This window comes from Triturus cristatus, chromosome 3_2, assembly GCF_964204655.1.
Source record: "Triturus cristatus chromosome 3_2, aTriCri1.1, whole genome shotgun sequence".
NCBI classification, from domain to species: domain Eukaryota; kingdom Metazoa; phylum Chordata; class Amphibia; order Caudata; family Salamandridae; genus Triturus; species Triturus cristatus.
In genome coordinates, this window is record NC_140584.1 from 690,495,824 (window position 1) to 690,508,156 (window position 12,333).

The window sequence follows — 12,333 nt, forward strand, 5'->3', positions numbered from 1 at the left end:
CAAGCGTAATGCCACCTCAAAGTGAGTGCCGGTTTGGATACTCGAAAAGGCAGAAATGCTTACAGTGTAAAGTCTTGCCCATGACAAACATATCAAGCCATGATTCCCCTGATCTGCAGAAGAGACCTTTACCACACTCTCGGTGCAACAGCCATTCGCAGTCTGCTAGGCATTGATGATTGAGTTTGTCTGTCCTGGTGTTCAAAGAACCCGCCAGCTGCTACACCAACAGGAAAATACCCTGGAGTTACAGACACGTCTAGACACATGGGGCCCCCTCGCATAGGATCCACAACCCTAGCCTAACCTAGTTGTTGGAGTACCACATGGTGGTGGTGGTGTTGTCCTTGAACACCTGAACCATGCTTCTTTGATGAGTGGCAGGAAGGCTTTCAACATCAATCAGACAGCTCTCAAATCCAACGTGTTGATATGGAGCCGAGCCTCTTCCGACGGCACTCTGGCAAGAAGTGATGCACCAGTCTGTTGGCGATGGGTTGGGTAGGGAGAGAGGTCTGCAGCTGACCCAATCGCAGTCACGCAGACATCACTGCACATCTTTTGCAGTCTTCATTGAAATATGGACTTTGGAGAAAAGATCCCCCAGGTCTTATTGCCGCCGTGACTTCAGATCCCATTTCAGAGTCTGCATATGCCAACTAGCATGTGTGACCAGCAGGATGTATGAGGCCATCAGTCCCAGCAATCTAATAGTCGTCCTCAATAGAATCCAGGGCAGAAATTGAAACACTAGTATTGTAGCCCAAATGTCCAGGAATCTCTGCTACGGAGGAAAGGCAAAACACTGCAATGTTTCCAGAATTGCTCCGATGAAAGGGAGCATCTGCGAAGGAGTCCTGTGTGCACTACCTGCTGCAGCAAAGACAGGTGGTCTCAAAGAATGGTAGGGAGTAACCCTGTGACAATTTGTAGGACCCACTTGTCTAAAGTTATCACGTGACACCTTGGCAGAAAAAACTGGATCTTACCTCGAACAGGGTGGCTGTTTCCCAACAAGGGCATGCTATAGAGGTTTGGTGGCTGCAGCAGCTGGGGGGAGCGGGAGACTTGGTTGCACACTGCCCTCGTTGTTCACGTGGTCAGTGAGTGCTGAGTTCACAACAAGACTGGAGGAGTGCTGCACCGGCTGGAGCTGCTGGTGACACTGAAAGCCTGTACAGTGCCCACATAGGAGGCGAAACTGATGATACCGCTATTGTGGGGGGTCAGAAAGGCCAAGGGAGTGCACCGTGACCCTGCTATCTTTGAAGCGCTCCACAGCCAAATCTGTTCTGCCCCCAAAAAGACAGGAACCATCAAATGGCATGCCCAAAAGACTTGCTTGAACATACCTAGAATATCCAGGGGAACGCAGTCAGGCATCCCCCCCAAGGGGCCACACTGGTAACTATGGCTCTCCCAAGCGAGTCGGTTGTGTTCAGTCTGTACCGGATTGTGAACATTGCCGCATCACGGCTGTTCTGCATAGCCTATGAAGGAATAGCATAGCCTGTGAAGGGATAGCATAGGCTTCATCTGTGAACATGAGAGAAACTGAGCCACTGAGTCCTATTAAGCATAAGAGAAGCAGCCCATGAGGCAGCTGGTGTTTATAGAAACAAGCTTGTGGAAGAAAATATCCTTCTCCAAATATCTTTATTTGTTTCGACTCGCTGTCAGAGTGAGTAGTTGGGAACACAATTGGTTAGATTTTGAGGGCATAGACCTGTACCACAAGGCTCTGGGGTGCTGGTTGAGGCAATTCAGATCCCCTGGTGATAGTCAACTGAACCTGGCAACCATCCGATTGACAAAGGACACTGATTTGGATTTGGGCAAGGTTCTCAAGAGCGTTTCAGTAACAGGGAAGAAGAGGGCTCAGAACTCGCGATTGATGGCTGAAGCACAACCCGTTAGAAGCTGATCTAAAGGCCTCATTTTGATGGCGTCCACCCGGTTGCCTCTGGTACGAGCAATATAAATGCTGAGGGTCCTTTGCGACTGCCCTCATATCGGAGAAAGGACCGCCCGACTTGCTGTCGGCGGTCCCGCCATTGGTATTACAGTGCAACTGCAAAAGTGTATTTTTTGTATTGCGGCATGTGCTGCAGCACACGCCGCAGTACAAAAATACACTTTTTGCATACCCCTGCACTATATGTACCTGCCATATGGTCCGAGGTTATGTTGGGGGAACCACAGGTGCCCCCCAGGGCCTATGTCAGAGGGCCAGGATTGAAGGAGGGTCTGCCAGGGGCCCCCCAAAAAAACTTTCCGGCAGCCTTCTCATGGCGGATTAAACGCAACGAGATGGCCAGCGGAAAGTGACCTTGTAAAGCCTACTGCAGTGCCTGAGCAGGCACCGCCACCATTGTAGGCATTACAGGCGGTTCATTAGGCTCCTCGAGCCCGTCATTTTAGTGTCAGACGGTCTTTCAGACCCCGACCATCCGCCCGCCATCCTAATGTGGTGGCCAGTACACACCCAGTAAACACTATTACGATGGTGGTGGGACCGCCACTGACGGGCTGTCGGTGGCGGTCCCAGCGTCATCGTAATCAGGCCCTAAGTTCTCTGCCGCCTTCAGAACAACCATGGTGAAGGAGGCGCTTTCTTCTGTTGCAGGGCCTGGAGGCAAAATCAATCCACTGGCATCCTAGAAGTCCTCACACCAGTTGTCCTGATAGGGTTTGGCAAGTTCATTAACCTCATAGGTTGATGAACACACACTGTCCAAGTATGTGCCAAACAATTCATATAGGACCTGAGCTCTGCTGGAGGGCAAAGGCACTGTATCATAGTAAGAAGGTTGGCTAAACGGCTTTAGTGGATTCAAACCCATTCGAAGCCTGGGTCGGGGTTGTACTGTCATGGCGTCAGACAGCACTATGGGTTGGTCATTGTTGTCTAGAGTCGGTAGCGCTGGCATCGGTGCCAGAAAGGAATCCGGTTCCGATGTTTGAAACAAATCCAGAGGCCAAGGACGAGCAAATCGGAAAATCACAGTAGGTACAGCTCCTCTGGGCTTGCAGGCACGGTAATGTAACAAAGAGCTGCAGCATGGCTTCGCGGAACTCCTCAATTTGTCGAGGCATAGGCTAGGGCCCCACAGCTGATGAGGAACAAGAGTTGCAATTGACCCCAAAGTGGAAAGGCCTCTGGAACAGACCTCAAGATACAATAAAACCCTTGCACATCAGGAGATCGAGAATTACAGGATGGGGCAGAGTTCCATTTGGACTTCTTGTTTTTTTTGCTGGACTTACCTGAAGATTTAGATTGCAAAAACGATCTTTTGTAGGACTGGCCTCGGGAATGGGAAAGTGACTGGGCCTTTAACCTCTACCTGTTGTGTTGTGACGTCTTGCAGTCTTTCACAGTGAAGAGGTTCGCTTTTCGATTCTGGTCAGTCTTTGGGTGTATCAAGGCACAGTTACAGCAGGCCTTAGAGTCAGAGCAATGGTCAGACCACAGGTAAACCAAATGTGGGTCAGTAAAAGACATCTGAATGCGGCATTCTCCACCTGGCTTATACCCTGTATATTTTGTAAGTGACTTAGTCACTTGCACACTGAAAATGTTTTGAAAGCCAAAATAAAGGTCTCAAAAGAGACGAGGGGTAGTTCCAGATCCGTGTCTTTTGTCACAGAAAGAAAGGAACTAAAGTCAGCACGCATAAGTAGTTGTCTATATAAGCCTGAGCACGTCATATGTGCCATGGATAGACGTTGAGGTGGAACCATCGGTGTCACCTGCCGGATCTCAAGACTACTGTTAAAGATTTTCAGGATCCTGTGGGGAGCATGTGGGAATAGTCAAAAGGTAAGGAATTTCTGGTTACAAGTCCCTATCAAAAAGAAACCATTTTGTGAAGTATTAAACCAATGCTTTTAAAAAATATATATATACTTTTTGTGTTACATTTAATTAGCCAAGTAAACATCATTATACACACTTCTAATTCTTTATTTACTTTAATTATGTAGAGGTATTCTTTTTCAATTGATATGACAGTTATTGTTTTATTGTTTCGTTCCAGAAATTGGTCTCCCTTAAGGCCAAGCATGCTGGTGGTGAAGTGTCTCAGGAGTTTCTCTAGCATTCAAAATAAGGAGAACAACTGATTGAGGCGCTCAGTGGTTATTTACTTACGCGTCCGTAAGGAAACGTCATCCAAACTTTCAGAGATGGTTTCAATCCAATGACAAGAATCTGTAGTAAATATAGGAAATCACACATTTTGCTACTTTTTTCAAATCAATGTGCTAGATTTTTATTTAAAAAAATCAAATAACTTCAAAATTTTAGAAAGAACATTGGTAAGTAATTCTTCAATTGAAATTCCCAGAGTTAACTTCACCCTTGAGTCCAGCAACAAAATAATAACAATTAGACATCAGCTGGGATGGTTCAGAAGTCAGAAATTATTTTTCACAGCATTGCTATCTAGTAGTATGTCTGCAAACTAAAAGTACCTATGTTGTTAGACTGGAGTGCCAAACAGGAATCGCGATCTTATTTGCCAAAACAGTCCACCATAAACTTAGCTGTGGCAAGAAGCAGCAGCCCGCATTGACCAGATTGTATGATAACACAGTATTTATTTTTCTTTCTTTATAGTGACAAAATATAGCATTGCAGTCAATACAGTGCACATTTAGGTAAGTTTAATTTAACTATAACAAGTTTAATTTAGTTAAACAAGGTTAGTTTAGTGATAGGTATTTAGAACAAGTACACAAATGACAAGAAAACCTAGCTTCAAGTGCAAAATATATATAGAATAAAATGAAAACATACAACATAACCAATTTATCAAAATACCAGCAAAAACGTTTTTTAAAAATATACATACCCAAAAGCCTGTCCAAAGGGTAGTATGACCCCGCAAGACATGGGTAAAATCTTTTAAAGTATTTTTTAAGCTTGCCCTATTGTATTCCAATCTTTACGTACAGCATTCCAAGTTTTGGCTTTGCCACCTTACAGCATTTTACCCCAAATTTATTAAGGTGCCCTCAAGGAATCAATAGATTTTGCTCTGAACTAGAGCGGTTATTATGGAAATCGATGCATTAATCGAGAAGAACAAGTTACTTACCTTCGGGAACGATGTATCTGTAAGAAACATTAGTTAGTTAGATTCCTCACCTTAGAATATCCCCAGGCGTCAGGCTGGATCCGGAAAGATTTTTGTAGCAAAACCCCTTGCGCGTCGCTAGACGTCGTCTGTGGCTCCGCGTCTGTCGTTGGCGTCGTGCGCCGGAATGACGTCGTCGGAGTACTTAGACGCCGCCCTAGCGCGCTGACGTCAGTTCTTGTACATAGTTTTCCGCGCCAGGGACGCTGAGCCATGCAAGAGACCGACACTGGTGCCAAAAAATCTAGGGCCCTGAAAGGGAGAACCTTAACCCTAGATGTTGGTCCGCAGAACGGGGAGGCTGGGTGGGTTGGTGAGGAATCTAACTAACTAATGATTCTTACAGATACATCGTTACCGAAGGTAAGTAACTTGTTCATCTGAAAGAAACACGTTAGTTAGATTCCTCACCTTAGAATAGATACCCCAGCAATACCAACCCCGGTGGTGGGTCTGCGAACCAAGATCACACCAGAAAGTCCTGGAGAACAGAACGGCCAAAGTGGCCATCCCTCCGGACTTGGCTGTCCAGGCAGTAGTGTCTCGCAAACGTGTGCAACGAAGCCCACGTCACCGCCTGACAGATGTCTTGCAAGGGGACTCCCCGTCCCAGTGCAGTCGTGGCCGCTGTGGCCCGAGTAGAATGGGCCCGTAACCCAACAGGAGGAACCTTTTTCGCCAAAGAATAGCAGGTCTTAATACACAACACGACCCACCGAGAGATGGTCCGCTTGTGTACAGCTTTACCCTTCTTAGCCCCTACGTATCCAACAAAAAGTTGGTCGTCCACCCGGAACTGTCTTGCGCGGTCCAAATAAAAGGATAGCGCACGTTTTGGTTCCAGACGGTGGAGCCTCTCTTCATCTTTTGAAGGATGTGGAGGCGGAAAGAAGGTGGGCAGCGTGACAGATTGCCCGATGTGAAAGGGAGTCACGACATTAGGCAGGAAAGAAGGACGTGTCCGGAGGACAACTTTGTCCGGATGAACTGAAAGGAAGGGAGTCTTAGAGGACAAAGCTAGGAGCTCACCCACCCGCCTAGCGGAGGTGATTGCCACCAAGAAAGCAGTCTTCAAAGTCAAAAGACGGAGGGGACAGTTATGAAGGGGCTCAAAGGGAGCGCACATCAGAAAAGTGAGAACAAGGTTCAAGTCCCACTGAGGCATTACGAAAGGAACAGGAGGGTACATATGAGTAATGCCCTTGAGAAAGCGTGAAACAACAGGGGACTTGAAAAGAGAAGGCTGATCAGGAAGCCGTAGGAAGGCAGAGATAGCAGCAAGATAACCTTTCAAGGTGCCCAGAGCAGAGCCCTGCTGGGCCAAAGAAAGAAGAAAGAGGATAACCTCAGAAAGAGGGGCAGAAAGGGGATCCACAGCCTTTGCTGTGCACCATGCCACAAATTTGTTCTACCGGCAGGCGTATACCGTCTTTGTGGAGGGATGCCTGGCTGTCAGAATGACAGCACAGACTTCAGGAGGCAAGTCAAACGGCATCAACTGCCGCTGCTCAATCTCCACGCATGTAGTTGGAGGCTGGACAGGTTCGGGTGGAGGACCGTCCCCTACTGCTGCGACAGAAGATCCTCCGGAAGAGGCAGTCGTAGCGGGGGATCGATGGACATACTGAGTAGCTCGGGATACCAGTACCTTCGTGCCCAATCCGGAGCCACCAAGATGACTTGGGGCCTGTCGCGCCTGATCTTCTGCAGCACTCTGGGCAGAAGTGGTATAGGCGGAAAGGCGTACAACAGACCGCAACTCCATTCGCGACGAAAAGCGTCTCCGAGCGAGTGCCGCCTTGGAAACTCCAACGCGCAGAACTGCTGACATTGCGCGTTCTCTTCGGTGGCGAATAGATCTAACCAAGGCTCTCCCCACTGCAGAAAGAGACCTTGCGCCACGTCCGAGTTCAGACGCCATTCGTGATCCATCATGCACCGGCGGCTGAGTTCGTCCGCTCTGGCGTTCAGAGAGCCTGCCAGATGTTAAACCACTAGGGTGATGCCCTGGTGTTCCAGCCATGTCCAGAGGCGCAGGGCCTCCTGACAAAGGGTCCACGACCCCACCCCGCCCTGTTTGTTGCAATACCACATGGCGGTGGTGTTGTCTGTGAACACCTGCACGACACTTCCCCGGACAGAGGGAAGGAAGGCTTTCAGTGCAAGTCGGATCGCCCTCAGCTCCAAAAGATTGATATGGAGCCGAGTCTCCGCCGGAGACCAGAGTCCTCTGATCTCCGCCTCTCCCATATGGCCCCCCCATCCCAGGAGGGACGCATCCGTCACCACCACGTGCTCCGGTTGGGGAAGGGAGAGGGATCTGCCGCTGACCCAATCGCGATTCGTGAGCCCCCACTGCAGCTGTTTCGCAGTGCCCTCCGAGATCAAGACGTGGTCGGACAGGTTGCCTCGATGCTGGGCCCACTGAAACTTCAGGTCCCACTGCAGAGCCCGCATACACCATCTGGCGTGAGGTACTAACAGGATGCAGGAGGCCATCAGCCCCAGAAGCCGCAGCACCAACCTGACCGAAATCCAGGACAGAGGCCGGAAGATGGGAATCAGGGCTCGAATGTCCAGGACCCGCTGTACCGGCGGATAGACCCGGAACTGCGCCGAATCGAGAACCGCCCCTATGAAAAGGAGCGTTTGGGAGGGACTCCGGTGCGACTTCACCACATTGATGGAGAACCCCAGCGAATGGAGGTCTGCCGTAGTCTGGAGGTGGGAGACGACCTGCTGGGGCGAGCCCGCCTTCAACAGCCAGTCGTCGAGATAGGGGAAGACTGGGACCCCTGATCTGCGCAGATGAGCTGCGACCACCGCCATCACTTTCGTGAACACACGAGGGGCACTGGTGAGGCCGAAGGGGAGCATGGTGAACTGAAAGTGCTCCTGACCCACCGTGAACCGCAGGTAGCGCCGGTGGGCCGGCAGGACGGGGATGTGGAAATAAGCGTCCTGCAAGTCCAACGCTACCATCCAGTCTCCAGGGTCTAGGGCAGCAAGAACCTGAGCCAAAGTTAGCATCTTGAACCGTTCCTTCTGGAGGAAGGCGTGCACGCTTCTGAGATCCAAGATCGGGCGTAGGCCCCCTTTGCCCTTCTTGGGAACCAGAAAGTAGTGGGAATAGCAACCACGACCTACTTCTGGACCAGGAACGCGCTCGACGGCCTCTTTGGCCAAGAGGGCCGAAACCTCCTCCCGGAGAAGATGCAAATGATCCCCCCGACATACGGTGGTTCTGCGGTGGCATGGCTGGAGGGGTTGTCTCGAAGGGGAGGGAGTAGCCCCTACGGACGATTTGCAGCACCCACCTGTCCGAAGTGATGGAGCGCCAGTGGAGCAGGTGATGGCGAACTCTGCCCCCCACTGGCGTTGAATGGGCCTGAAAGCTCGGACTAGGAGGGCTTTGAGGCGGATGCTGCCGGGGTGGATGTGGACTGACCGGCACGTTGTCCTCCAGAACCGCCTCGGCGGAAACCACATCCGCGACCGCGTGCAGGTTGGTTCTGCGGCTGGTGGCTGGACGGACGTGAGGAAGCGCCCCTTCCTTGGCCACGAAAGAGGTGGAAGTTTGCGGCCGCGGGGCCGAAAGACCCAAGGACTTGGCTGTGGCCCGAGAGTCTTTGAACCGGGCCAGCGCACTGTCCGCCTTCTCGCCAAAAAGGCGAGTGCCATCGAAGGGCATGTCCATGAGGGAGCTTTGAACATCCCCTGAAAACGACGTGGACCTCAGCCAGGCGTGACGCCGAAGCGCCACCGTGGTGGAAATCGCCCGACCCAACGAGTCTGTGGTGTCTAGTCCACATCTAATGGCGTGCCGTGCTGCATCTCGCCCGTTAGCAAGTGCTTGGGTGAGTCGCTCCCGGGCCTCCTCCAGGCACAAGGGCAGCACGTCCTCCACCGTATCCCACAGCGAGTGGGAATAACGATCCAAAAGGCAAGCGGTATTTAAAGACCGCTGTCCCAAACTCAGGGACGAGAACAGTTTCTTGCCAAACTGCTCCAAACTCTTGGATTCCCTATCCGGAGGAGCGGACGGGAAGGAGGATTGGGAGGTTGAGGCCTGGATAACCAGGCTCTCGGGGGTGGGGTGGTGGGAGAGGAATGTGGGGTCGCCCGGAGCAGGGCGGTGGCACCGGGCAACGTTCCTGTCCACAGGAGGGACTGTGGAGGGCTTGGACCAAGTGCCCTGGAGAACGTCAAAGAGGGCCTCATTAAACTGCAGCAGAGGCTCTGGGGAGCTTGCTGTCGGTTGAAGGACCTCGGTGAGGACGTTAGTCCTCACAGCCACAGCAGGCAACTCGAGCCCTAGGGCTTGGGCCGCCTTGCGCAGCACCACAGAAAAGGCTGCACCTTCCTCCGAGGCCACAGTCGGAGGAGAGATGAATCCAGCGTCTGGAGAGGTATCCAAACCGCTGGCGTCCCCCAATTCCTGTGCCCAGTCCTGAGACAATTGGGCCTGTTCGGCCAGAGGGTCCTGAGACCCCTCCCAGTCGCCCTCATCATCCGATTCCTGGTAGACAGGAGGAATGATCGGAGCCAGACGGTGGATGAAGCGGTCACCCATCAGCGCCGGTAACGGCGTCGGACGGCGCCGTAACGGCGCCGGATCCAGAATAGGGCTAAACTGAGGCTCGACGCCGTGCGGGGACGGCGTCGGGGGCGGAACCGGTGCGGAGGAGGCATCGTGAGGTCGACCGGCGCCGGCAGAGATCCAGGCCTGGATCCCTCGGGGACCTGCGGCGTCGGGGCCGGAGCCCTCGACGGCGCCGGAGCCGCCGGCACGCGAGGTCACCCAGTCAACCCTGCGGGGCCCGAAGGTGCGCCGGCAGGCATCGACGGCGGAGCCAGATTCCTCATGGCCGAGAGGAAGGCACTGACCTCCGCCGGAGTCGCGTCATACCCAGGGACCGGAGGGTATGGGGATGAGCGCGGCTCCTGCGGCTCCGACGGAGCCACGGGGGTGGAACCACCCTGTTAGACCTGTCAGCCCGTTGGGTGGTCCCTCCTCATCATTATTTATTTTGTCCCACTTTTGCCTCAAACCCTGTTAGTATTTTTCCTTTTTGGGAACCACCAGACTTTTTAGTGTTGATGCAGGGTCAGGGAGCCATTTTCCCTACCCCTGGAACTTCTGTCTGAGGGCCTGAAACACAAAATGGTGGCCACCCATTGTCACCTGTGACATCACTGGAACCTACTAGTACCTTCCAGAACATTCTAGAACCCTGTGACAGAGTGAGGCAGGTTTAGAATGTTGGGAAGCCAGCTCAGAGTTGGCAGTTGGAGTAGGCAGTTGGCACCTGACTGGTGAAGAGAGAGGAGCACAGAACTGAAGGAGGAAGGAGTGAGGGAACAGGGGTGGAAACTTGTGCCTGGAGTGGGGTCCAGAAACCCACCCTTGATACTAGCCCCTGCTGACTGAGCCCAGCCTGGAGCCCTGTGTGGGAGAAAGCCAGAAAAACCATCTTAAGGACCTGGACAGCCGGAACAGGCCTTAAAAGTAAAGAACAGCAAGTTCCTGACCTGGTTACTGGTAACTTCCTGAAGTCCGACGTCGAGAAGCCTGGAGACCTGGAGCCCGAGGTGGAGAAGCGGCGCTGACTGGAAAGCAGACGTCGTACCCGGAGCCGCCAGAGGTCGAGAGAGGGCGCCGACGGAGGTCGTGGGGACACCAGAGGTCGCGGAGGAAGTCACCTGAGGTCGAGTGTGCGGCGTCGACGGGGGAGTGAAGTCCGCCCTCCGGAGTCGCCGGAGACCGGGGTGAAGCGTGCCGGAGGTCGGGAGTGGAGATCGCACTCCGGAGTCGCCGGAACCTGAAGAGAATCGTGCCGGAGGTCGGGAGTGGAGGTCGCACTCCGGAGTCGCCGGAACCTGAGGAAAGGAGCACCGGAGGTCGGGAGTGGAGATCGCACCCCGGAGTCGCCGGAAGTCGACATCGAGCCAAGGCCGCCCGACGTCATCGAACCGGAGCCGCCCGAAGTCGCATCGAGCCAAGACTGCCCGACGACATCGAACCGGAACCGCCTCCCGGCGTCGACACGACTCCAGCGGCGTCGGAACTTCATAAAAAGGGCAGTAAGTGGAATAGAGGGCGCCTAAGGCCCTGTGAAGCCCTAAGAGACCATCCTAGAGGCTAGAGAGGTGCTGGAACCAGCTTGATAGTGCCAGGGGTGAGCTGAGACTAATACAGAGGGGTTGTGTAGTGTGGGAGAGCCAGATCTCTAGATTCCCCCTTGATCTACCTCAGTTTAGGCCTCAGCCTTGTCCAGGCCAGGTATTACACCCCTCAGGTCATCCAAAACTCTACAAGCTGGGATTGGGCCAAATCATCCCATAGTACCTCAGGAATGTGAACTGATTTTCAAGTGTCACTGTTGGCTTTTATTATTTATTGAGAGCACTGTATTTATTGTATTCATCCTATTTATTGCCTCACAGTATTTATTGCCTCGTAATATTTAATTGCCTTTTATGTAATGCACTTATATTTATGCCTTGATTATTTATGATCGACCTTATTTATTGAATCGTTGAAGTATTATTTATTTGACTTACCCTTCCACAGGAAAAGCCTTGTCTACTGTGATTGTATTATTATTTATGTAATCAGCAACTAAGAGAAAAGAAGATAAAGAGATATATTTTCAGTATAATTTTTAAGGTGTAGTGTCGTTTTTGGAACGGATGCACGCATGGTTATTGTGTGGGTATGGCGTATGCTTAGCACGGTGCCTGACCCCTGACCACTCGAGCCAAGCTACCACAGTGTATGTCTGGGAGAACACCACCACCCTTCCGGTGTGGGAGTGTTTTTCTAACACACCCGGACCTTCGGCCGGGTCGCACGACCGGCGAGGGGAGTCCGAAGAGCGAGGACGCCGCTTGGACTTCTTAGAGTGTTTGGAGTGATGGGACTTACCCGAAGATCCCGACGAGCGATGTCGATGGCTGCGGCTCCGCGAACGGTCCTTGGACCTCCTCCTGGACCGGGACCGAGAGCGAGAGCGACGCGGAGCCGAGTGACGAAGCTCGAGTAGTTTACGGGACCGCTCCCGCCTAGCCTTCGACGTCAAGGCCTGACAGTCGGGGCACGACTCCGCGTCATGGTCGGCCCCCAGGCAGTACAGGCACCGGCGATGGTGATCCGTTACCGACATCAGTCGGTGACAGGCGTCACAATGCT

General features: G+C 52.5%; 1 protein-coding gene across 1 annotated transcript in view; it reads right to left on the reverse strand.

The window, feature by feature from the left end:
* The window catches only part of VPS8 (VPS8 subunit of CORVET complex), a 1,789,524-nt gene that overhangs the window by 1,432,917 nt on the left and 344,274 nt on the right, over positions 1-12,333 (reverse strand). Inside the window, exon 11 of the mRNA XM_085648738.1 lies at positions 4,154-4,213. Coding sequence (XP_085504864.1) covers positions 4,154-4,213 — 60 coding nt within the window. The remainder of the gene's footprint in view (positions 1-4,153; positions 4,214-12,333) is intronic.